This window comes from Hermetia illucens, chromosome 4, assembly GCF_905115235.1.
Source record: "Hermetia illucens chromosome 4, iHerIll2.2.curated.20191125, whole genome shotgun sequence".
Classification (NCBI taxonomy): domain Eukaryota; kingdom Metazoa; phylum Arthropoda; class Insecta; order Diptera; family Stratiomyidae; genus Hermetia; species Hermetia illucens.
The window spans coordinates 167,192,955-167,220,557 of NC_051852.1; the positions used below are offsets into that span (position 1 = coordinate 167,192,955).

Genomic DNA, 27,603 nt, shown 5'->3' on the forward strand with positions numbered 1-27,603 from the left:
CCAGATGCAGTAAATATGGACTAGGGCTTTACCTAAGAATTAAATTATACTGAGAATGGGAAAATGATGTTTCAGCTTTTCCTAATTATTGAATTACAACCTTTTAATCTGCATGAATAATTCAAAAACCTTCTCCAAATGCTAGTGAGATATTACACTGTTAAGTTTGGACAGTGAATAATTCCACAGTTGGTTTGTTCTTTGGATGGAAAAAAGAGATTGGATTGACATTGACATCTGTTCATCCGTTCAGTTCATCGAATTAATTCCAAAGTAGCCAGCTTCGAAATGTCAAAACAACGTGTAATATAGATTTTTTTTTGTATATTGTATACGAATTGGCTGCATTTATCCATAAAAAATCCGCGCCTAATACAAAGAGATCATGCGTTCTACCGTGAACCACAAGTTCTCACCGTTTTCGAGTCCATAGTGCAGTGAAACGACATTACACGCCTTACATATCGCGTTTAGAAGTGGGAGGCCCATTACAAATTCGATTAGAACGTACTACGAAATCGTGAACAATCATCGACTTTGGCTGAATCGCGCCTCTCTTATAAGCCAAGCAAAGCAAGAAAATGCCGCCGCAGTGGACATAGTGGGAATTGGAATTACCGTTGTTGTCAAGGATCTCGAATGAAATGGATGACGACGGGACGGACGAGTTGTTGTTGCTGCGAGCGCGGGAGGAGCGGGAAAAGATTTTTCAACGTTACGATCGGGGTACAGATCCCTCAAACGACGTTGATCCCTGGGAGAATCCTAGCTTCGAAGTGTACCATTATACAGACAAGTATGCCCACTTTGATTAGCTAGTTTTTAACTAGATGACTCCATGCTTAGAATTAGTAATTGAATTTGATTTTATCTGTTTGAGTCAGCACAAACCGTAAAGCAAGTTGAATGCTTGTATTGCTATCGCACAACAAATGATATGCACTTTTTATGTTGAGTGAAATTAAGATGATTCCTTCCATCGGGCTGCAACCGCAAAATTGTCTACTGCTCATTTCCTTTTAATCTTTTCTAATTATTTAGTTCAATTCTTCAAGTGCTCATTGAATCGACGAATTTGATTCTTGCGGATCCAATCTGCTTAGGGGAATCACTTGAAATCGCGCGTGATTCTAAACATTTGTCAATGGTCTGGCATTCATGAAATTTTTTTATCATTTAACAAAAGTAGATAGCGATAATCAGTTGCTTGTGGGTATTCTGCAGTATTATCGCGAAAAATTACAAAATCATACTACGAGGGTGTATTGAATATAAACGAGGCTTGCTTTTTCAATTTTTTACTTTTTTAGCTCTTCAATTTGTGAATGGGCCCAGTCAGACATTGGGCGATTTAAATTCTGATATACTTTGGATTGAGCTGGAGACTTGAGCCTTCCCGATTTTTGATAAAATATTACTGGCTTTCGATCTATAAAAAAAGTAGATGACTTAGAAGGATTTCTGTCATAAAAGGGCAGTTGCAAGGCTCGATATTTCGAAGCCACTAATGCACTCTTTCTTGCTTGGTTGGCGGGTGGTTGGCAATTTCACCTTCCGCACTGCGTCCCTCCCTGAATTAAAAACTCCTTTTCCGTTGATGAAAGGAATTCCCTGATTTAAAGTCTCCCGAAGCCGGGGGAGCTAGTCCGAAGTAAAGTGTCAAACGGGTTTAGTTGTCAGTCCGACGGGCTACTTTTATAGGATTCCAATGTGGAGGCGTTGTAGTGTGTAGCCGATTAGCGGAGAACGTACAGAAAGAAGCAGGCCCATTCGCTCGGTCTAAAAAGCGTTTTCACACGATCTACATTGAAATTATTGGTCCCTTGCGAGATTTGAGTGAATCGACAATCGACGCAATGTGCATCAATGGCACTTCCTGCTGGGGTCTGAAGCAAATAACCTCAGGCTTAAGAGAATTAACGGTGAGGGCCCACCGGTTGAAATACGCAATGATCCTATTGATTAGGGTCTGGGACCCCTCGCTTATAGGATGGTATCGTCAGCGAAGAGGATCCCTCCTGATGCGAGTGACCATTGTCGTTAGGGAGAAAGGTCGAGTGAGAGTCCGCGTGAGCTGCCTTTGTCATAGTGGATAAGTTTACGGGAGCGAGGGAGGGAAATATCGTGGAAGATGTGAAAAAATTTGGGGTCAAGATTGGATCCCTGAGAGACTCCTGAGTTTTATACGATGATTCTTTGTTTTACTTGACCTACGTACCGCCCATCATGAGGAGTTTACCGCCAGCTCCGCCGAGTTAGTATAAGGGACGAATTTGAGACTCCCCAGTGACCCTGTGTTCAATACCAGGTTAGCCCTTTCCTTCACTGAGCTTTTGTGTTTGCTCTGGGACACCGTGACAAATTAAAATCACCTCCGCCATCCCGTCATTCTGCGATGAAGGCTGACGCCCCCAAGGACCTGCACGTCTGCACAGACGTCTTGGTTTGGGTGGATACTTCCTGGAAGTCCTTGTAATCATCATATGAGGGTCCTTATGAAATGTTGAACAGGGGCAGCATTTTTTTAGGCTTGACCTCGTCGGCAGGCCAAGTCTTTTGTCCTCAGGGCTGAGGTCTCGGAGAAGAAAGGTGCACCACGCGTGAGATTAGATTTAAATCTCTAAAATTGGCGGGCCAGGAGTTGAGTTTTATCGCTGAAACCCAGTGTCAGCTGAGGGTGGGGTAGTGTGGTAGTGTGCGAGATTCACCACAGTTGGAAACTCGCCCGCCTGTGTTGCTCGCCTACCTGTAGAGTCATTTGCCGGGAGCGGAGAAAAATAGAGAAAAAATAAAATGAATGAAATTTGATGTTTTGTGTTAATTTAATAAATATTAATTAAATAGCTCCGTTCATTTACCTAAAATGGTCGTTTGCACATCCCATTTTGTCATTACAAATGGCGCGCAATGTTTCCTAGGTTCCGGCTCCCTACTTTGTTTTGGTGTGTTGGATAGAAATACAATAGTTTCTCAATATTGTTCTCGGTTAGGATCCAAGTGCACTTGACTTCATCCTTCAAGTTTTATATTACACGCCTTTTTTTCCAGAAGCAAGTGTTTCTTTGCCTCAATTTCCTTCTTCCCATCTTATAGAATAGAGTTTCCTATCCTCTCCTTATATTGGGGTACATATTAATTCAGTCCGTTTTTTATTGCTAACAATGCATTTATTTGCAAACAAGATAAATGAACGGATTAATCAAAATATTGTCTATCGTGGGCTACAACATTTTCCCATCTCTCAGGCAGTTTTCGGATTTCATCGCGAAAAAATTCCTCGCACCTCCAGGTTTGAAGCCAATTTTCGAAACAAGTGAACCGGGGACCTGGCAAGTCATACTGCATTCGCCGGAATAGCCAGTAATTGAAGGACCAATGTATGGCGAATACAGCGGGTGCGATAAAATATCCCTCTTAAGAGTTTCCAAATAATTTTGCACGACGTTTGTGACATCAGGCCGAGCGTTATCATGTAAAAGAATGCCTTTGTCGTACCTTTTCTGGCTTTTTTTTCACTCGTAACGCTCGGCTTAAACGAATCAATTGCAGTCTATGCCGATTGCCCGTAATTGAATCTCCAGGTTTCAGAAGCTCATAATACAAATTCCTTTTTTGGTCCCACCAAATACACAACATGACCTTTGAACTATGGATATTCGGCTCCGGTGTTGATGTTGAAGTCGATGGCATTAGTTGACCGGGCCTAGCGTAGTATTTTCTCTTCTTGAGATTATCATAAAATATCCTCTTCTCATCACAAGTCACAATCCGATGCAAAAAAGCCTTTCTTTTTTACCTTTGAAGCAACTGCTCGCAAATGCACAATCGCCTTTCCACATCTCTCGTTTTAAGTTGATAAGGTACCCAGTTTCTTTGCTTGTGGATCAATCCTATGGATTTTAATCGTGCTGAAATTGCTTGCTGTGTCAAACAAAGCAATATCCACTGTATACTATTGACAAATATCTACTCTCTCACATATAATCGCAATCAGCTGTCAATATGAAACATTAATGACCACTAGAGACCACCAAGTTGTACATCCAATAGTATACCACGAAAGTTGAGCCGTTCTTGTGTGTTGCGTTTTCTTTCAAAGGTAAGGTGTAGACCTAATAAGGGAAATCTCGCAGGTATCGTTTGTGTGGTGTTTTGAGGCTTTAGGTCTCGCAAGGGAGCGTCCAGGCCTTGTCGTCTGCAGGCTGAAAGGTTGTGCCGTCCGGGTTTTTGTTAATTGTCTCTTCTTGTCTTTATGTGAATGACGATTCTTTTTAGATTTCGACGCGTGATTACTGACCTTTTCTCTCGTGTTGCAAGGAAGAAGCTGATGGTCGATGGGTATTTGCTTAGAAATGGGTGAGTGGGGCGAGGTGCTCGCTTCTGATATCAAACAAGGAATTAAAAATGTTCGCGTTTCGATATTGGTGATTAAATAGACTTCTTTTCTTCGTTGTTGACAGTAGGATGTTGGTTGATGGCAAATATTCGGTTGAAAATAGAGGTAGGAAGCGTGAGGCTGTGTCTGGCTGTCCTCAACACTTCGTCTTCGGCCAATTTTCCGACTTTAAATAGAGAAGTCTAGATTGGCGCGGATTTCGTCGTGATTTCTTTTTCATCTTCTCTTTTTGTAAAGAGGAAGAAACGGGCGAGCGTGTAGCATTTGGTTGGATAAGGGGGATCGCAGCTAGGTGCTGGATCCGGCCCCGATGGTGTATTCTCATCTCGTTCACGGATTTCGGATTCCCTTTTAAAGTTTCGTGTGAAGCAAAACATTATTAAAATCGATTCAATGTCTGTCTGTCCGTTCGTATGTCTCCCAAGATTTACTCCGAAAAGGCAGGAACAATCATGACGAAATTTGGTGAGAAGATATTTTCTGTGAAGCACTACACGTAGAAAGAGTGGAATCGTTCGGTGTCGGGGTTCAGGGGGGCGACTATCAAACGAAAGAGCTCAATTAATGCTTTTCGAAAACGATACTCTTTCTTATATTAGGTGAAATAGAAGGGTGCGAGCACTCAAAGTATGTGCGCCAAAAAGTGAAACCGGTCTCGTTCTTAGGACTTATCCAACCGAAAAAATCCCAGTAATACATCTATACAAAATCTAGGCCTTAAAATACATCGACATCTGCTCAAATAAAGTGAATGATAGCATATAACTATATTTTAGAATTTTACCCGAAAATCCCCCTCAAGTTTATTTTAGTACGAAATCAGTATAATTGATAATGTAAGATACAATTCTGAAGTTTGAAGGCAATCCAACTTTTACTAACAAAGTTATGGAAGGTGAAAGTGTTGAATTCCATCTGAATTCATGGTACTCTAATGGTGATGGCCTGCCATCTACTAATGGTGGGCCGCACTAATTTGAGTAGCAACTCGCTCCTCTCTTCAATAACATAGATGGTGAGCTAAGGACCACTTGTAGGGATACTACGAAGTCAAAACTCGTTACTAATACAACAACGATTTATTGAAAGTTTGAATATAATTCTTTGTTGTAATATCTTCTTTCCTGTCGTCGTGGATCTTTTCTTCTGATGAAATTCGCTCGGCTGGCTTTACATAACTCGTAAATGATATGGTGTGTTTCAGGGAATATTGTAGCGGATTAGCAATGTGGATTAATTGCTGACGTAATGACGTTACAATACTCCCCCCTGAGTGTTTTGGCTCGGTTGAATTTTTCGTGAATAGACTTTCTGGATATGAGGTGGCCGTGGGTTGATTGGCTGCCATGTGTTGCTAGCGGATCTATGGTTTCGCACATTCGACTCAGTTGACGGAGAGGTAGTAAAAGAAACCCTGTTAATAGGTTTCACAACAAAGCTGATTAGAATCGGAGAGCTTTTCTTCGCTTGGCTCTGCGATTCTGATCATGTTTGGAGGGGCTCGTCGGGCTCCGAAATCAGGAAAGCTGACGATATGTTAACCAGTCGCTCACTGCGGGCCGGTGTACGGTTGGGTAAGAGATTTTTTAACAGAGTCCACACGCGGAAATAGATGAGTGCATGTATTCAATGGACAAATACTGTCCGATAGTTGCAATCAATATATGGTTTGGGATGCAACTGCCTCATGTGTTGACGAAAACGGATGAGGAAAATGCGAGGATCGGTTGCTGCGATATCGTTCAAGAACCGTTCTCCAGGAATCCTCAGAGTGGTTCCAAAGACTAATTCCGCGGATGAATCGCCAAGGTCCTCTTTGATGTAGTTTCGCAGTCCAAGCAAAACGGTGGGCAGAATGTCATTGTCTTGATGAAACATGATGGCGGCTTTTAATGACCGATGCTATCTCTCGATAGTACCATTGTTGGCTGGATGAAACTTTCGGGTTCGCTTGCAACCAAGGAGGTTGATGCGTGCGGTGAATAGTGCTAACCCGAATTGTGATCCTTGGTTAGTCGTAATAACGCTAGGAGCTTCCAAGTAGCGTAGGACGCCTCTGCAATGCTTTCCACAGATTGGTCTGCCTAGGGAACGGCCTCGGTCCACCGCTTGATCTAGCTGGTAATGCATCAGTAAGGTACGTTGAGCATAACTGTCTCTGCAGGCTTCAAATGCTTTGCTAGCGACGGGGGTCCAGTTAATTGGGGCTTTATCTCTTTTTTTGCTTTTGGTAAGATGTCATTCAGCAGAGTTTGCAATGCCGCAGCATTCGGAATAAACCTACGATGATAATTGATGGTTCCGAGAAAACGAGGAAGTGTTTTAGGAGTCGATGGCATTTTATAAGTGCATATAGCTTTAACCGAGATATTCGACTTCAGAAACAGCAAATCAGGACTTCGCTAAGTTGATGACAACTCTGAATTTGCTTAACCTTTCTAGTACTAGACGAACATGCTTTAAGTGTTGTTCCAGTGTCTCGGATGCTATCAAAACGTGATCAATATCTCACAACAAAAATCGGGATCTCGAAGCACCACATTCCAATTCATGTCCACCAATTGTTGAAAAGATTAGACAGCATTCCTCAACCCGAATGGCATTACCACCAATTCAAACAGACCAAAGGGTTTGGTGACTGCTGTCTTCGGGGTATCAGAGAGCACTGGCGCGAAATAATCTGAACTTATTATTGATGCATCTCCGTTTCAAGATTTTAGACAAAGCAAAAAACATACATAGCGCTGATAATGTATTGAGTAACTTTGAATTAGAAGAAATCGCCAACAGAATGCTAACAAAATATACAAATTGATCGACGCCTCCACTGCTATCCCCACTAATGCAAATAAAAAATGGGCGTCTGGGTGAGAATCTTAGTTTTGTTGGTTCGACTCTGCTTGAATCCCACTTAAAGTGAAGACCGATTTTCCAAAAGTCCATAATTCGGTTTGGGAGCGCGTAGTCGAGGTGTTCGAGGGAGGATGTCATCAATATGAACTTGATTCATGAGGCAATCGATCTTTTTACATTGTAGGTAAGTTACGTAAAGGGGTTTGAACTCAGGATTCCCTTTTAAGTACATGTAGGGTAGTGTAGTGACCTAAATCTAGTGTCCTCTTATTGTACATAGTACCGTCAGTACCACGTCATTATTAAGTTGACTCTGAACCTTCGCAACAAAGTATAATCTTTTGAATTTTCAGATATGGTTTCATTCAGGATCAACGCTTGCCAATTAAACACGACCCACACGAATCACGACGATTGGAACTTGAAGTTGAACGTGAGAAGAAGTGGCTCAAAATGCTAGAACGTTGGGATCGTTCCCAAGATAAGCTTCGAAAGCGAGTCTTCAAAGGCATTCCGAACAAGCTACGCTCTGCAGCATGGCTTAAATTATTGAACATTCCTGAAACGAAAAAGAAAAACGCAGGTGTTTACGGGAGAATGTTAACACTGGCACGAAAATATTGCACCGAAACACGTCAAATAGATTCTGACGTTAATCGACAGTTTCGCGAGAACTTGGCATTCCGTGAACGATACAGTATTAAACAAAGAAGTCTTTTCAATGTTTTGACCGCCTATAGTATGTACAATATGGAATTGGGATATTGTCAAGGTATGTCAGGGCTTGTAGCAGTATTACTACTATACATGGACGAAGAGGATGCGTTCTGGGGACTAAATACCCTGATGTCCGACCGAAAATATGCAATGCATGGACTGTTCATAGAAGGATTCCCGAAATTGACTCGTTTCCTTCAGCACCATGATTATCTAGTGGCCAAAATCATGCCAAGGTTACACAAACACTTTGCAAAGCACAACCTGGATTCTATACTGTATTCACTTAAATGGTTCTTTGTGATTTTTATTGAGCGAGTAAGTTTGTGTGGAGGTTATCTACTTATTAAGGGCTAGTTTGTCAAATTATAATTTTTTCGCAGATTCCCTATAAACTGTGCCTTCGCATTTGGGACATTTACCTTCTTGATGGCGAACGTGTTGTCACAGCCATGGCATTTGTTATTTTAAGGTTACACAAGAATCGTTTACTAAAATTAAAAGATATGGATGCAATCATCGAATTTCTTCAAGTAAAACTTCACAAAGATTTCGGTTACGATGATGATTATGTGATACGTGCCCTTGAGCACACAATGCAAGAATTGAAAAGATTAAAGTTAGACTTGCCACCACCACCTCAACCCAATGAATTCCCTCAGCGGCAATTAGGTGAATTCATTGAACCGGATTTCGAGAAGAAAATTGGTCACCGCAAATCTGTTTTCACTGAAAATGAACGAGAAGTTCTAACTAATGTAATTTTAAGGTGAGTATGGATTAACAGATTAGGGATTAAGGAGCTTAACGACTTTGTTTTATTCAGGCAAGAGATAATAGGTCAAACCGATGTCGAGTCGACCAACTCATATGAAAATTCAGAGAGTGTAACCGGTAAGTGACTAGATGATTTCGTTTAATTGGCATTATTTTATGCATGTTGTGTTGGATTTCTCACATTTTTGATTTGCTTTGATGATATTATGTTGAAGTGGTTGGGTTCGCTTGGTGTAATTAACGTCACGTTGCAAAGGGATAATATTTTGTCACAAATAACGGATGTGGTGCGAAAGTAATTATAAATTTGTTTGTTCATAATAATAGGGTGGACAGCTGTTAAGTTCGTTTCAAGAATTACCGTTAGAAAGTTCAATATTTTATAACTTATTTCAGAGAGTATATTTTCTTGTGTTTCTTTTTTATCGTTAATTAATAGAATGGTTATCACTGCTAATTTGGCAGCATCTCATACAACAAACTGCCCCAAAATTTTTTAATAATGCACTCAAGAAATTGTACTTTCTCTAGATGTTAGCATGATATTGCGTGGAGTATTAAATCATACGTTACTTCTTTTTCTTCAGCCTTTGTCCCGTTCACAAGCGGGGTCGGCTCGTCGTGATCGGCTTCGCCATTTGGCTCTATCGAATGCCTGATCTGGGTGCAATCTCGAGGCTTTCAAATCCCCATCCAGCGTATTAAGCACCGTTGCTTAGGTCTGCCTTTTGGTCGTTTACCATCGACTTCGAAGTTCAGACCAATCTTGGCAAGTGAATTCTCGTTTGCACGAATTGCGTGACCATACCATCGAAGACGCCTCTCTCGCAACTTTTCCACGATCGGTGCAACCCCATAACGATCGCGGATATCCTCATTTCGGATGTGATCTAAACGTGTAACGCCACTAGTCCAACGTAGCATCTTCGTCTCCATTACCGCAAGACGCCGTTCATTGTCTTTTATGGTCGGCCAACACTCAGAACCATAGAGAGCGACTGGACGGACGACATTGCGGTAAAATTTAGATTTGAGACGTTCGATGATACGTCGATCACAAAGAACACCAGTTGTGGAACGCCAGTTCATCCAGGTTGCGTTAATGCGTGAAGCAATTTCATAACGTAGTTCTCCATTGGCTGATAGCGTTGACCCGAGGTATTTAAATCGCTCAGTTCTGGGCAGATCACTGCCGCTGACAGTGATTGTGCCTGTTTCATGGAGATCGGTCGTCAAGAATTCAGTTTTGTTTAAATTCAATCTGAGACTGTGTTGCATAAGGCGATCATTCAATTTTTGATCAAGTTGCTCGAGATCATTTTTGCTATCAGATGCTAGGAAAACATCATCTGCATAAAGCAGTGTGTAGGGCGCTGGACGTTGGATATCCCGTGTGACGGTGTCCATAACAAGGACAAAGAGGAGTGGTGAGAGGGCACTTCCTTGATGAACACCAACAGAGACACGAAGCGGTTTCGATATACCCGCCATACTTCGAACTTTACTTTTCGGATCGTGGTAGAGCAATTGAACTCAGCGCACGAGTTCTTCTGGCACGAAGTGTTGTCGTAAAGCATACCAGATGAGTTCGTGTGGTACACGGTCAAACGCTTTCTCTAGATCCAGAAAGGCAATGTAAAGAGGGCGATGCTTCTCACGGTGTTTCTCCATGAGTAACCGCGCAGCGTGTATTGCGTCAGTAGTTCCGCAGTTCTTGACAAACCCGGCTTGATTCACGGTTATTTCAGCGATTTCGCGAATACGGTTGTCAAGAATGCGTTCAAAAATCTTCATGGTATGGGAAAGTAACCGGATCGGACGGTAATTTGAACATTCTGCAGGACTACCTTTCTTTTTCCATATTGGAACAGTGGTACTTTCTTGCCAGTCAGATGGTGTTCTTCCTTCCTGAATAACCGGGTTAAAGAATTCACTGAGCCACAGTGTTGGGTCCCAGCTCTTCGCTTTCCAGAGCTCAGATGCGATGTCGTCAGGTCCTGTTGCTTTCCCCGATTTCATTTGTTTTATTGCCTCCTCGACTTCAGTTGGAACTGCTCCAAATGTCGGCAATGATTGTGGAAGTGGAGGATGACAAATTCTTCAGTTGAAATCTGCTCGAAAATGGCAATGCCTCAAGTTAGGATGCTAATCTATTTAGTTTTTGAAAAAGTGTTCCCTTTTTATACGCTCCCTTCTTAATGGGTAGAGAGAGAGAGAGTAAAAATTACCCCAAAACCAACGAATATCTCTTGCTGTTAGGGTTTGATTCGTAGCTTCTCACTAACATGGTTATATACGTTTTCGCTTGCTAGTCCGGTACGGTCCTTTAGGGCAAATGGTTACGTTTTTTTGTCAAATTAAAATAATTTTATTTGTTACTTTTGTATCGAGTAGAGAGTTATTATATAATTTGGTCATTTTAATTTTATAATTTATTGAAATCTGCTACTTTCTTACTGTTCTACTGAAGCCATACAAAGCTCACTGTTAAGGTAGGCAGTCCTGAACCAACTCTGGATTGAGTTCGACATCTCTCTGAAAACGTTTTGCTAGCTTATACAGATCTTCAGAGCAAATTTCAAACTTTTAATTTCATCCGACCTGAATCGACACAGAAACTTCTTGTACCCACCACGCCCCGTCAGAATTTGAATTAGGTGAAAGTTAAGTTCGGCTTGTCTTCGATGAATCCACTCCTCAGTACTGAGAATCAACAATTATTACCAGCAACCTCTTCGGTATGTTGTTTTTTTTTTGAGTAAATGGATTCTGCCTTTCAGTTGATCCATCGGAAGTATTCTTGCAATAGCACAAGAGATGTGGTGAATACGCAGCCCATCCTTAGTATTGTTAAACACTAGGGCATGTGTAGTGCATCCAACTAGACCGGTGTTCCCTCGCAGACATAATCCAGATGTCCTTGGAAATTGACCTTCGTGTTAGGTGTCACCCGCAGGTACTTTATAGTCGTCTTTCAAGTGATTTTTTTGCCACTACCCCGAATACTAATTGTATTCCTTTTCATATGTTTGGTGATCAGGACCGCCTCTGCCTTTTGTTCCGCTAGATTATATTTGACCATTTTAAGCCGCATTTTACAGGTGCTAATGCTCTCATTAGCAAAATCTTCAGGCTGATTTGCGGAAAAAGCAATCAAATCATCCGCACAACCGATTACTGTAGTCTCCTTCGGCGCGGGAAAGGCGATTGTATTACGTTCCATAGGAAGGGATCCAGAACTGAACCTTGTCGTGCTTCTTGCGAGTTTTTTTTTATTGGCTCAGTCAATCAGACCTTGCTGGCATTTTTAACATCCAACGTCACCACGGAACAGCGTTTGCTGGAGGAAACTCCGTTTCGAGCTAGGTTCAATTCCAGGTCCATGGCGTTAAATTTTCTCTTCGATAAGCCCATCTGGTATATTTCATGATAAAGCAAATAAGTGAGAGAGACGACTCTTTCTTATATTTCCATATTGTGTGTATACGGCAGAACAGGTGGGTGTCCCGACTGCCCTTTGGGCTTTGGCAACAAAACTAGTCTCTGCCAGTCTCCATTGATCAGAAGAAAGCCCTTCTATCATGTATGTCTCACCATGTGATAAAGCCATTCACCCTGATCTTAGTAGCGAGCTTAATAATTCTATTTCGAAAATCCTATAAACCGTGAGTACGTTTTTCCCCAATTTTTTGATAATAGCAAAAACGATCTCGAGGAACTTATCCAAAAATGGAAGGACCGCTTCATGCAACACAGTTTCAGATTGAATCAGAATAAAACTGAATTTTTGACGACTGGTCCCCCTGAAATGGGCATAATCACTGTCAGCGGTAGTAATCTGCCCAGGACTGAACGATTTAAAGATCTCGAGCCAATGTTATCAGCCAATGGAGAACTGCGTTGCAAAATTGCTTCAAGCATTAGCACAACCTGAATGAAGTGGGATTCACAACTGGTGTTCTTTGTAATCGACGTATCAACGAACGTCTCAAATCTAAAACTTACCGCAATGTCGTCCGTTCAGTCGCTCTCTATGGTTCTGAGTGTTGGCCGACTATAAAAGACAATGAACGGAGTCTTGCGGTAATGGAGACGGAGATGTTGCGTTAATGGTATGGTCACGTAATTCTTGCTAACGAGAATTCCCTTGCCAAGATTGGTCTCAATACCGAAGTCTATGGTAAACGACCAAAAGGCCGGTCGAAAGAACGTCGGCTTGATAAGTTGGATTGATGGATTTAAAAGCCTCGCGATTGCATCCAGATTAGGCTTTTGATAGAACCAAATGGCGAAACCGATCACGACGAGCCGACCCCGCTTATGAACGGGGTAAAGGCTGAAGAAAAAGAAGATTCTTCAATAAATCACCACAAGTTATTTCTTAGCTACCTTAATTATGTTGATTCATTCATTCAACGCTGGTTTATATTTCGAGCTGTACCTTTCTGTGGAGGGAGGATTACCATTACTCTATTCCGAAAAATATGTGGACAGGTTAACTGTGTTGTTGCCTCTCAGCTCTTTCATGATCACCATAAACGCTATGGAACTTTAAATCCGGTTTTTCTGCAAGTGGTCTGCTTAGGGCTATTCGGAGGATTTGTGTATACTGTCCGTTTTACGCTTCTTCTTTTCTAGCTCGAAAAATACAGCACAATCGCATCTCTCTATTATTAATTTGATCGCTTATTGGTGAGATCTTGCACACTCGGCATGATAGTGTCACATGCCTCTGTCCTGCATCTGACTATTTTTACTGCCTTTTCTGCTGTCGAGACTTCGATATCACCGCCTCCTAATTGCATCTCTTCGTGCTCATTTAAATGTTTTCACGGATTGGTCCGAGATTCAAGAACTAGGTCTTCGTAAACATCCTTCCTTCGTTTCTTGGATAAATTTTCCACGCCCGTATTGTCGCCTTCCTAGCTATATATATTGTCAAGGCTCGTTGCTGATGCTGCTGGGAAGCTCGCAGATGATGACTACGCTGATATTCTGCGCACAGATGGTTTGTGAGAATAAGTTATCCTAAACACTGAACATCTGCTGTTACTCTCATATCAACTGTGGACATTACCCTTCTGCTTGCAAAGTATACGTAATAAGTTAGCTTTGCACTCCTTGAATATGTGGATTTTTCCTCTAAATTTTCTTCGACTGTGTGACATGTTACAATCATTGGTACTGTTTAGCGATTTAGCCAAGTTGAAGAGATCGGAAACATCCGCTAAATTGGCAAACTACTCAGCCTATTTTCGCTACGCCTGCGTCAGAAGTTTGAGCGCTGCTTTTGATGGTAAATTAATTGATGCCGTTTGTGTGGCTCTGTATGCCTTCCTTTGTTTGTTCAGTGTGGACTCTTGTAACTTCGACAATCTGAATTGTTCTTCTATAACTTGGAAGATATCCCTTCTTCGTCGTAATTTAGTTAATGTCTTTGCATTGTGTTCCGAAATAATCAACTTTACGCGTTTTGAGAAGTTATCCCTGCGACGCATGTGGATAATATTTTTTGTCTACTATTTGCTCTCTTCGCGACATTTAATAATGATCTTGGTCATGTTTTTAATGCCATATTACACAAGAAAGTTGACTGGCGGTTTCGTCCAAGGCAGAAGCAACTCATCAGACACTGCCCCACCTCTGCCCTGGGAGCAGCGTGACCAGAGCTAGCGACAGGTGGTAATCGCTCCATATATATATAATCGCAAACACGGCATGAGTGCGAATTATATTGAAGTGAAATCCGTCGTAAATTCAGACCTTAACCATGCCGAAGTGAATTTTTTGTTGAGGATGCTGGGAGTCCTGAGTCCGCACCCACCTGATGACGGATCGGACCACTTGGAAAGCAACTGATTTCTTCTTCTCTTTTGGTCCACGGACTCCTCTTTTTTCAGTTAAACAATTTTGCAAAAAGGAGCTTAATTCGTGATCACTACTGTCGGGGGAGGGTCTGAGCTTCAAAATGGTATATAAGTTTGGGGGGTTTGAGTGCCAGGAAAATTGCTGATTTTTGGAGGAATCTTGGGAAAAACTTTAAACGGTTTCGTCCAGGACAGCGTAACCGAAGGTAGCAACAGGTGGTAATCGCTCCATTTATATATAATATATAATCGCAAACACGACATGAGTACGACGCCACCATTGGACTGGTCTTCATGTTGTCCTGGTCAGAGAAGTTCAATGGAGACTCAGGACTTAGATATCTCGATTTTGACATCTTTTTATGAGTCTCTCTTTGAATGAATGGCATACAACTCCTGCGATCTTGGATTCTTTATAATAATAATTGTTTATTCTCCCAACAAATTCAACTTGGATCTACGCTTTGGAACGTATTAGAGCCCTTCTGGGCTGGCTGAAACGGTAGACTTGGAGGCAATGTTGTCAGCATTGAACACATTATCGAGGTATTATCGCGATGTGACTCAGACACTCATTCACAGCAGACTAGACTAGTCCCTCTGCCATTAGTGAAATTTGAACTGTGCAAGAAATGCCAGCTAATATTAATCTCTGGACAGCTGATCGACAGTATTTAATTTAGAAACTTGGAAAGTAATTGTACAAACTTGAGCTTAGTATAAAAGTTCCGTCAAGTGTACAGGTCTGTAGTTTGGATATACGAGGCTAAATCGAAATATTCCTATTACTTTGTTCTTAGATTTTTCCGTATGACCAATGAACAGGGCCGAAGGAAAAACACACGAGTCCGGATGAAAATCGTGCGTCCTCTCTAATTTCCTTAGTTAATTTCATTGGGTGTTTCTATCGCGATAAAATTCTACCCCTGGGGGATAGTTCTTGCTCCTTGTCAGATCTGTCAATGAGCAATCGAAACTCGTTATGAATTATATATAAGGAGGCAAGCAACAGCCAGTAACCACTTCGGTCACACTACTCCCATAGCAGAGGCAGATGCAACGTCTGATGAGTTGCCTGATGATGATGCTAGATGAAACCGCAAGTCGTCTATAATTTTTGAATTTGGGCTCTAGTCCAGAACGGAGGAGTCCGTGGACCAGAAATTGAAAGAAAGTATTCATTGAGACTGCGCAGTGCTCTAATCATTATCAAACAGAAAAAATAAGTAAGATGTATAGGTTATTCGTTCTTTTACCTATCCGACCCGGAGTGAATGCTTCCATGGGGTTTCAAGTCTTATTCCTCTTCGCTAGCTTTTGTCCCGCCCAGAAGCGGGGCGGCTTGTCTTGATCGGCCGCGCCATTTTGATCTGTCAAATGCCTGACTTGGATGCAGTCGCGAGGTTTTCAGATCACCATCCAGTGCATCAGGCCATCGTTGCTTCGACTGACCTTTCGATGTTCGATCATGGCAAGTGAATTCTCATTAGCGCGAAATGCATGACTATACCATCAAAGAGGACTCTCTTCCAATTTTTCCATGATCAGAGCTATCGATCGCGAATATCCTCATTTTGAATGTAATCATGGCGTGTTACGCTATTGGTTCAACGTATCATCTTCGTCTCCATTACCGCGAGACGCCGTTCATTCTCTTTTATAGTCGGCCAACATTCAGAACCATAAAGAGCGAGAGGCGGACGACATTGCGGTAAATTTTTGGATTTTCGTTGATACATCGATCACAAAGTTGTGGATATTTAGGTATTTTTTCAGCTGGTGAGGGATGTATGTAATTATAGAAATTGTATTTAGGATTAGTTAAGGAAGGAATTGACAGAAATTAATGTAACGAACGTAACGCTCCAGGTGAAATGGTAATATTTTCAAAACTATACAAGTTGGATGCAATAATATACTACAACTGCATTAAATGCCCCAGATATTTACGTGTTTTCAAAGCTTGGTGTAATTTCCAAATTAATAAATTCGTGGATCTTTTGCTAAAATCTGTATATATTATGTAAGATTCCTGCTTCATGTTTACCATAAATTAACGTACATATATGTTATCATTTCATCATAATATTCTAGAGGTTGCTTCCCGTAAGAATAACGAGTTTAGGATACATTTGTAATTAAACCGTGTATACACAATCTTTTCTTATGAATCTACAAATGTTTCTTTTTTCCATATTTGCTGTTTATTTTGTTCGATTTGACGTTGATAAAAGGCGATGCAATATCTATGAGAACTTACCAAAGTTTCAATAGCTTAGCGACGTCTCTTGCCCTAAGCACGGACACATTAGACAGTTACAACGAGAATAAACTGGATTCAGGGAGTGATACGGAAGTGGAAGTGGAAAATACTCGCCTTTAGACATAAGCATATAATTTAATAGATTTAGCAACAATTTTCACAAATTTGGTCCCGAGTACAGAGGTGCAGAGTGATTTGATGTGAGATAGTGATAGATCTTCTGCGGAAGGGAAGACTGAAGTGAACATTTCAGATTGAAAGGATTGGAAAAAAAATAGAAAAGAAAAAGCGAATTTAAAAGGAAATCTTCGCAGTTTGTTGAAACAAGGGAAGCGTGTTGTAACTGAACACAAAACCAGTTAAAAGATATTACAGAATTTTCTGATGAAAGAAATGGAAAAAAAACTTGAATAGTTTCCTAAAAAAGCCAAAAATTGTTGTAAATGGCGCATTGGTGATTTCTTAATATTGTTTTGTTTTTTAGCCAAATATCCGCAATTTTAAAATTTTATACAAATTGAAATCTCTCAAGCATGTGAAGGCAATATTTATACACGTAGTACTTTGATAAGTATCAACGAAATAATACCCTTAATCTACTATTTATATTACGCTACATTTAAATTTACACACATGTTTTTTTATTAGAATAAATAAACATTTCAATATAATTTTGCATGTGTTTGCACTCTTTTTTGGTTAGTTATTAACATTCACAGAGTTTTAAACTTTTGCAAAAACAAGAATAAAACAGAACATCTCTTTCTGCTTTTGCAATTTCTTCTATGGTATTTGTCTAACTTCGCATTTGGAGTATATTTCGTTTCTCATTGCTGAATCTGAGACACTGGGTTTGTCCTACTGAAAGTTTGCATGAAATTTCGCACATATCTAAAAGGAAAGTTGTCCTTGGGGGCTCGAAAAACTAGGCTTGCTTTTCGTGTGTATTGTATTTAGGAAAATAGAGTTTTTGGGAGATTTTTTGACAATGTTTTATAATTTTAAAGCTTTAAAATCGCAGTTAAACTGCTATTTAAATAGAAATTAAAAAAACCTTCCTCCACAACCAGTTGAATTCGAGAGGGTGGATCGTGAATACTCAAATGGCGTGACGGATATCTCACTTCCTGGTTTTTGAAGCAGAAAAATGGGCCGTGATAATAAAAATCGATCTCTTCGTTCGAGTTTGAAAGTGCTCTGGGCGTATTTAATCGATTTTCGTAGCCCCACCATTGTGGATGGATCCAGATCCTTGGCAAGTCTTTCAGATTCCTCATTACGAGTGATGTTTGAGTGCTCTGGCGCACATGTAGGAATGTTTCGTTTAATTTGCCACGTTTCGGCAGCAACTGGTGGCAGCTCCACAATAACTGGTTTGATATGTTGTTGATGTCTAGTGCTGATAGTGCTCCCCGACTGTGAAAACAAATTCAAATGATACGACTCTGCGATTTTTGTCACAAGCATTCTTCTGCTGCCAATGAAATGGTATATATTTCTGCCTGGAATATGGTTATAATTTTTAAGGTTTTGTGTGAAACAAAACCTTATTAGAATCGAGTCGATGTCTGTCTTTTTAAGGTTTTGTTTGTAAAACAAAACCTTATTAAAATCGGTTTACTGTCTGTCTGTCTGTCCGTCTGTCTGTCTGTCCGTCACACGTATTTTTCTCGGAGACGGTTGTAGCGATTGGCACCAAATTTGGTAGAAAGGTGGGAACTGTGAACGCTCATGCATATAGTGAGTTACATCCCTTTACGTCGAATTTAAGGGGGTGTCCCCATACATGCAAATGGAGGTTGTAAATTTTTTTTTCATCAAATATAGTCATGTGGGGTATCAAATTAAAGGTCTTGATTAGTACTTTTCGAAGCCAGCCTTAGTTTTGACATTTGTTGAAAAGGTGGGGGGTGCGGGAGGTTGAAAGTGGTCGTTTTTTTAACGAACCCATTCTCAGAAACTACATAACCGAAAAATCTGAAAAAAATCAGGGGGCTGTCACTATATGGTGCCTAGGCTCCGAAATACCCTCCATACCGATACCTGTTGAAATAAAGTTAATAATAGTATATTACTATAATTTTTAGTAATTGACAGGAAAACCCCCCTTAAGCTCACCCTAGAATCACAAAATTTGCAACAATATAGGCTCCAGCATAGAGCATGATCCTGCTAAATTTGGTGAAAATCGCACTATTACTTACAAAGTAATACTAAGTCAAAGCTGTCGCTCCTCTGCAAATTCGAGACTATGGATGTCAATATCACTTGAAAGTGGCTATTTTCACATAATATATGCATATTTTACGTGCTACATGCTAATGGGACAAATGCACACCCAAATCTCTTTATAAAAGAAATAAACAAAACCTTTCATACCTGAAGCGTCTAGCTTCCGGTTTCCCGACTTGTTTTTTTTGTGAGGAGGTGGAAATTTTCAAAAGACACTGGCCTGGATACGCCAGCGTGTGGGATTCTTACCCACTAAAACCACCCCCGACTCCCCGCAAGCCCCGTGGAACCACCGTACGGTATTACATCACGGGGCGGAGTCAGCTCATTTTAGCTTAGTTCCTTTCGTCTCTACGCGGCGTACGTAACCGCGCTTTTCTGGTCTCCTCTGCCTTTCGCAGTTTGCTATGTATAGATACGACCATGGAGTTGATCGCATGCCAGTCTTCCTGACATGCTAGCATTCTTCGCACCAGATTCTCTGGTACGAGCACCTCTCCTAGAGTCTCCTCTAGGTTCTTCCTTTCCTCCACAAACCTTGGGCAGTGGAAGAATACATGCTCTGGGTCCTCTGAGACTCCATCGCAGTTTGGGCAATCGGGTCAGGTATCTAGTTTAAACCTGAACAGGTACTGGCGATATCCTCCATGCCCGTGAGAAACTGAGTAAGATTATAATTAATCTCACCGTGCCGTCTCTCCAACCACTCCTTGATGGCAGGGATGAGCCTGTGTGTCCACCGACCCTTTCCCGAGCGTTCCCAACGCTCTTGCTATCTATTTAGAGATCTCTCCCTTTCGGCGTTCTTTGTCTGCGATAAAGGAGAGATAGACTTCGATATTCGTCATCTCATCTGCCAGGATGTCAATGGGCATCATTCCAGAGACGACGAATGCTGCATCATCTGACACAGTCTTGAATGCCAAGTCGATGTATGTCTGTCTGTCTCTCACAGCCGATTTATTCGGAAACGGCTTGACCGATTGTCACGAAAATTGGTGAGAGTATGCAATCTGTTGTTCCCTTTACATGCAGCAAGTGGCGCCTTTGGTGTTAAAATGTAGCCATGTGGGATATCAAATTAAAGGGCTCAATTAGTACTTTTCGAAACTGGTTCCATATTTGATATTGGATGAAACATAGGGGAGTGAGGACTCAAAATATGAGCCTCAAAAAGTGTAACAGGTCTCGTTCTCAGAACCTACCCAACCAAAAAAATCTCTACTAAATCTAGGCCTCAAAATACATCCGGTTCCGATATCTGCACAAATAAAGTTAGTAATAGTATATTTCCACATTTTGGAAATTCACCCGACAACCCCCTTATGTTCATCACAGAAGTATAAAATTTGACACAGATGTAATAAAAGAACATACTGCACAAGTTGGTTAAATTTGAAGAAAATCCAACTATTATTAACAAAATTATGGGTGGTGAAACTTTGCCATTTTTTGCGAATTTCATACATTCTACAACCTGCATGACGTCATCATTACATTTCAATTCATCAATACCACAACGAGATGAGTTCTTATGAATGGAATCGCAAAGAATTATTTTGTTTTAATTTTTTAGTCATTTGTATATGAAAATCAATTACTTCAAACAGACATGTTAGTAGGCAGGTATATAGTATATGCGTGCTGTTTCTAATTCAGATAGATATATCTGCACATTAAACCAGCCGTATCTAATATACCTGCTATATGTGTTCATATGGATGCTTTTGTGCACGAAGTACATCGGAAATATGGATACGATCAATTTATATACGTGCATATATATGTAGAGTATTCGAAAATATGCAGTTTGTTTGTTTAGGGTGAGGATAATATCTATGTCTGTAATATGTGCGTACGTCTTTTAGTTTGGAAAAATATGAAGAAATAGGTTGGATTTGTAGCTATATACGGATAGAAAAATGTGCGTTGAAGTTTCTTACATAAGATGCACACAAAACCTTTATCCCCGAAGTGCGAGCTTCTGGTATTTCGACTTGTCTCGAGATGTCGAGCCAGTTCAATAATCGGATTAAACGAGAACACTTCTGCGCCCGAGACCGTCTTCCATGACTGATCTATCGGTGAAGATTATTATGTCTGTAATTCCATAAGGCTCGTGGCCATTTATCGACCATTCTTCTCTTTTGGTGATTACCACAGAGTATGCTTTTTCGAGAAGAATCTGGAAACCATATGAGCAGAGCCATCGAATGTTTGTCAAGGAATTTCCAAATTGACGCATGACTGTATGATTGTCTGCCTTTCCACGCGTCAATGGTATCGAGGATGTTGGTGTCGTTGGCTGTTTTACGTTTCACGGGGGGGGGGGGGGGGGGGGGGGGGTAGGGGGGGATTGCTCCAGTAATACTAAGGCAACCGAGCCTTTGTATCTGCGCCAGCAGCTTCCTGCTGTTAGCAAAGTTCAGGCTTGGCCCCGAGACGATGCATGCATGCATACATGACATAACATTCTCCTCTCTAAACTTTCTTCGCTAGACTTCGCTCCCTCAGTCATCTCCTGGCTTTCCTCCTATCTCTCATACCGTTCCTGCAAAGTTTCTTTTCATGGTCACTCATCTCGTTCCTTCTCTCCTTCCTCTGGTGTTCCCCAAGGCTCTACACTTGGCCCCCTACTCTTCCTGTTTTTTATCAATGACCTCGCCTCCATCCTCACCTGTCCGTATTTACTTTACGCAGACGACCTTAAATTGTTTGCCTCTGTTTCGTCTCCATTGGACTGTGCTCTCTTACAATCCAACCTTGATAATTTAGCCCGTTGGTGTTCGGTCAACATAACACTGAATGTCAACAAATGCCATTGGATGCGCTATTCCCTGAAACCCTCCCCATCATCCTTTTCCTATTCTCTCAGTGGTCAACCCCTTTCACTACTGACCTCCTTCAAAGACCTGGGTGTAATATTCGACGATAAACTTCGTTTCAATTCCCACTTCGTTGACATCATCAATAGAGCTCCCAAAATGTCTGGTTTTATCTTACGTTCCTCGTCCGACTTTACCTCAATCCAGCCCTCCTTAACACTCTTCAATTCCCTTGTCAAAAACATCCTTGAATATTGCTGTGTAGTCTGGTCCCCCTACCGCATCCGTGATGGCTGCGCTCTTGAAGCTGCACAACGCAAATTCACCCGGACCCTCTTTTAAAAAAAGAACCTTCCACGGGTTGATTATCCGTCACGACTCCGCACCCTCAATCTCCCCTCCCTACAGCAACGCCGTATCTTCCTTGATATGTGTACTCTTTTCAAACTCTGCAATGGTCTGATGGACTGCTCCGCCAACTCGGATATTACTCTCCGTATCGCCTCGTCTGATAACACACGTAATGCGGACATTTTTGATGTACTCTTCGCCGAGCTCGAGATTTACTTTCACTCTCTGATCCCGAGGTTTTGCCGGTCTTACAATGCCCTACAGCTTGGTTCCTTTGACTCTATGTCCCTCTCTAGCTTTAAGCGCAAAATATGCCATTTACTTGCTCCTCCCTCTGAGGACAATATGTAATAAGAAATTTGCTTTCTGTGTATTGTCCTCATTAAATAAATAAATAAATCAAAATTGGCTTTATTGTGGATATCTACATCCAATGAATCTGTTGCGGTAAAAGTCTCCAGGTCTTATGTATTTCTGTCCTACAACACCAGAGCAATTTGCAGGATTTCTGATATTTTTCTTGGATATAATGCTTTCAAGTTAGCTTGGAGTCGAGATGTACTCCTCAATACTAATGGATTTCCGCCCCTGATAAGGAGTGTGTTGCCTATAGTGAGGTGGCCACTTGCAATCCAAAGGATGAATCAATCTGCTAGCCTTTCTAGTCCTTTCAGTAGAATCGACGTTAGACTAATCAGTCGGAAGCTATTAAGTCCGTGTAGGTGACTTTTCCTGGTTTGGGAGTAAATATTACCTTCGCATTACGCCAGCTAATTGGAATATAAGCATGTACTAGGCATGCACGCGTATATACTCCAAATATGTAGACCCAAGGCATCCATTCCTTCTATTACTAGCGCAAGAAATATGCAATCCGAACCTGCAGACTTATATCTATGGAATGAGTTAAATGCCCATTTTACTCGATCCAGTGATACTACTTTGTGTGCCAGATTCCAGTCTCTCTGTGGAGGGCTGTATGCACCTGTCGGCCCCGAGATGAGATTGTGGATGCTGCCTGGTAAGTGCGGCTGCGTTGATGTAAAAGATTGTAGGAACATTTCAGTGGTACTACCAACAGCCAATTGTCATATTCCATATCGTCTTGTCGATTCTGCCAATTAGAGCATTGACAAAACAATGATTTGAGCACTGTGTCTATCACTTTGTTATTGTACTTTCCAAGGAGAGAAGATTTTCCCAAATTGCCAGAGAAATCTATTAGAATACAAAATAAATTGAGATAATTCATTCCATGGTTGGCATTCCTGCCAGCCAACGAATACATTTTTCCTATGCAACAGGAACATGTTGCAATGATTGAAAATCGTAGGCAGCGTATTTCAGTTCCCCAAAAATTGGAATGTCCATTATATATCCTACAAACTGGGAACTGACTCCTTCGTTGAAGACGAAGATAAAAGACAACATCATCACTCTCGAAGGCTTTGATTGTATCAAAATCGAAGTCGGATAGTTTTTCAAATGATGTTCTTGCATATGATGTGATGGAAGTGTTTGCTGAAGTAAATTGTTCTCTAGTTCGTGGTTTCGAATCGATTTGCCTAGGAATTTTATATCTAGTCAAATTAGGCATTTTCGAATATAAAATCGCGTTGAAGCAACTTAGAAACGAGAAGTGAATGAAGTGCATTCCTCGAAAAAAAAGCGTTACAACAGTTATTTGTTTACAGGATGTTGAATATTTCCAGGAATTAATTTCCTGCAATTCAAGAGATAGTATTAACAACATTAACAAGACAAATGTTTGGTTTGGTTGGATACGCTCTATGACTAGGCGGAGTGAAGGCACTCTGTGTAAGTCTCAGATACCTAAATTTCAGCGATAAAAAAACATGTACTTCCATTCAGGAGAACTTCCCCTAAAGACACTATAAGCTAGGAAGGCTTAACGAATGCAGATGGGTCTGGCACGATACGGCTAAATATATTAACATAGAAAATCTGGAATTACCCAAATAAATATAATAATAAGAAAATGAAGATGACCATCCGTATACGGAGCATTGGTGACCTCCACATCCAAGCTATGACCGAGACAGACTTCTACAAGTACCTAGGAATTCTGCAAGGAACCAATGCTCGAGTTGGTGATCTGAAGGAAGTTCTGCTGTCCGAATTCCTGCGACGTGTAAAGCTGGTGCTGAAATCGCATCTCTCGGGGAGGAATAAAATGAGTGCGTTGAATGTATTCGCTATCCCTTCATTGGCTTATGCATTCGGAATATTGCCGTGGACGAAGACCGATCTGGAAAACGTCCAGCGGCGGATACGGACAACTATGTCCAAATTCCGAATGCATCATCCAAAGTCTGCCGTGGACATCGGAGGTAGGGGCGTGGTTGACGTGGCGGCACAACATCATCGCCAAGTCGACTCGTTGCGCGCTTATTTTTACAGCAAAGAGCAGGCGAGTCCCTTGCATGCGGCTGTCTGTAAGACAGACTGTGGACTGACTCCACTTAACTTGAAGGATCGATCTTTCAATCCTCTGAGTGGGGTGAAGTCGGACCAAGAGCAGATCGATGAATGGAAGTCGAAGGCAATGCACGGTAAACACGTGAAGTGTCTTTGGCAGCCATTTGTCGATTTGCATCTGTCGAACAGATGGCTGTGTGCTGGGGAGCTCTTTGCTGAGACGGAGGGGTTCATGTGTGCCATTCAGGATGGCGCGAACGCCACCCGAGCTTATAAAAAGCTCATCATGAAAGAACGGGTGGAGAACGACCAGTGCAGAATGTGTGGTTCGGCGTTAGAGACGTTGGACCATCTCATTTCTGACTGTACTGTTATGGCACCGGTGCAATACATCACCAGGCATAATGCTGTATGTAAGGTTATCCATCAAAACCTTGCATACAAGCATGGGCTGATCACGGGAACATGTCCGGTTTACCGATATGACCCGCAAGCAGTACTTGATAGTTTTGCTTACAGCATGTATTGGGACCGGCAAGTTCTGACTGATCGCCATACCGCACACAACAAGCCTGACGTACTGTTAGTTGACAAGACGGGTCGCTCCGCGTATATTATTGATGTTACTATCCGCCATAATAGCAACATTGAACGGAAATACGTGGAGAAGAAGGTGAAATATGAGCCATTGGCTCGAGAAATCAAAGAAATTTGGCGTCTCGAGCGGGTGGTTGTAGTTCCCATAATATTGTCAGCTACAGGTATTGTACCTAAATCCCTGACGGCTTCCCTTGATGTCCTGGGACTTTCGCACAGTCTGGTTCAAACCATGCAGAAGTACACCATTCTGCATACGTGCTCGATGTTGCGGGGAGTACTCGACGGATTCTCCCACTGACCTACCATCGGCCACCACCACCAGCGCCCCTATAGTTTTTAAGTAGGTAGGATCGTCCGAGCCTAAATGCTTGGCACTTAGTGGTAGTATTAGGTAAAATCCGGCATCTGCCGGGATTGTGATAACTCGGAAATAATAATCGTTGGCGCAACAATCCATGTTGGATCAGGGCCTTGAAGTGTGTTAGAGCACTTCATTCAAGACCGTAACGGTACACTAGGAGGCAATGTGGTCAGCATTGCGCTCGCCCGAGATTATTACCCTGATTTGACTCAGGTACTCATTCACAGCTGAGTCGACTGGTATCCGACGTCAAATCACGATACAAATTCCACTGCCACCAGTGAGATTTGAACCGTGACCTTCCGTACGACAGCCTTGCGCTCTAACCACTCAGCTATCCGGACACATCCAAATAAATATAAGACTCCTGAAAATCACCACGAAGATTCTTCTACGGGAATATGTCGTACGCTTGTCTCGGTTTGCAATATTGAGTCTCCAACTATGTCAGAGCTCCAGAGCCTTTAATCACATATTCCTGCATGCTTAAGCTTGCTGAAACTAAGAACCGCTTTCAACGCAGATTTGTTAATCGATTGGTTGAATTTCTAGTCGTAATCTGAACCCTTTATACGTTGCAAATGACAGAGTATTCCCTGTTTTTTGAGGTTCCAAATGAAAGTTGTCAATTTTAGACATTATCGAATTCTAGAAAAATTAATTTCCAATAAACTGATATCGCATTGCATTGACCCTTTTCAACTTTACTCAACCATTTTTGCAAGCTTCATTCACGATTTTGGAGGATGCATTTTCCATGAATAGCCAAAGTCAATCATTTACTGGAACATCAATAACCTCATTGGGATCTATGGAAACACTTTCTATGAAGGACAAGTAAGTATTGTGAATTTGTAGTATTTAAGGAATACAGAAAATAACCCTTTCGTGAAGGGGAGCTTTTTGCCTTGATTCAAATGTTTCATGAATAAATGAGCATTGTGGCGATCCCACGTTATCGTCTGCTATTGCATATTTGTTCCACTTTTTATGTTTATGCAGACGTTATATTTGTAAATTCAAAAATAATACAGAAATTAGAGTAGTAAAATTTGGTTTTATTAGTAAGTTGCAATGAAATACTTGAAACAAGATTTTCTTTCAATTTCTATATTTTAGTATTCTAATTAAAACTGCCAACGCTGTAATGAAAGCGGACCAACAACTGAGTTCAGCTGCATAGTTACTCAGGTACATTTAGATTGTCAATATAAACGTTTTATTCGATACTAATTTTCGTCCCTTCGATTGCAGTGGTCATGATACTTTTGTGCGTGAAGTGCACTGAGAAAAGCAATGAATAAACATCGTCCATACGTTAATTAATGATGTAATCTTTTATTAAAAATGTGCCTAAAGAGAAAATTAATGTACATTTTACACATTTTATTACGATCAAAAGTTATAAATAAGAATGATATTTGTAGAAATGTATTGTTTCGTTTTAGAGAACTATTTTTGTGTTTAATTGTACCCCCAAAAGACCCTTTGTGATTATTCTCAGCTAATGATCCAGCCCGGAAAGTCTATAAGGGCAATATCTATGGTAGAAAAAGAAAACGAGGCAGACCCTGCCTAAGATGGAGCGATGGCGTAGGTCAGGACGCCAGACAGCTTTTAGGGATATCGAATTGGTGGACCTCGGCGCAAAACCGGGATGTCAGGAATTCCTTATTAAGGCAGACCTAGACCGGATATCGGTTGTTGCGCCGTTGGTGATGACGAATGTTCAACTGTACAATGTTGTATATGAGTAACTTCCATTATCTTTATAAACCCGCACAGGTTCTCAATTGGATTCAAATCCGGAGAGCACGCTGACCACTCCATAACTTTGATGGATTTTGACAAAAACAAAGCTTTTGTTTCGCGGCTAACATGAATCGGTATGTTGCCCTGTTGAAAAATCCATAGTGGGTAAC

At 41.3% G+C, this 27,603-nt stretch overlaps 1 protein-coding gene across 2 annotated transcripts; it reads left to right on the top strand.

Annotated features, from left to right (window-relative positions):
• Positions 1-234: 234 nt before the first annotated feature.
• LOC119653815 (USP6 N-terminal-like protein) lies at positions 235-27,136 on the top strand. Of its 2 annotated transcripts, XM_038058845.1 has the most exons (7): positions 235-796; positions 7,603-8,284; positions 8,350-8,735; positions 8,793-8,860; positions 26,407-26,518; positions 26,801-26,872; positions 26,936-27,136. In XM_038058845.1, the coding sequence occupies exons 1-6, from the start codon at positions 645-647 to the stop codon at positions 26,862-26,864; spliced, it is 1,464 nt and encodes a 487-aa protein (XP_037914773.1). In that variant the 5' UTR covers positions 235-644; the 3' UTR covers positions 26,865-26,872; positions 26,936-27,136. The 2 variants fall into 2 exon arrangements, with proteins under 2 accessions (XP_037914773.1, XP_037914774.1); XM_038058846.1 differs by lacking the exons at positions 26,407-26,518; positions 26,801-26,872; positions 26,936-27,136 and adding an exon at positions 16,845-17,544 and having other exon boundaries at positions 236-796.
• Positions 27,137-27,603: the final 467 nt, after the last annotated feature.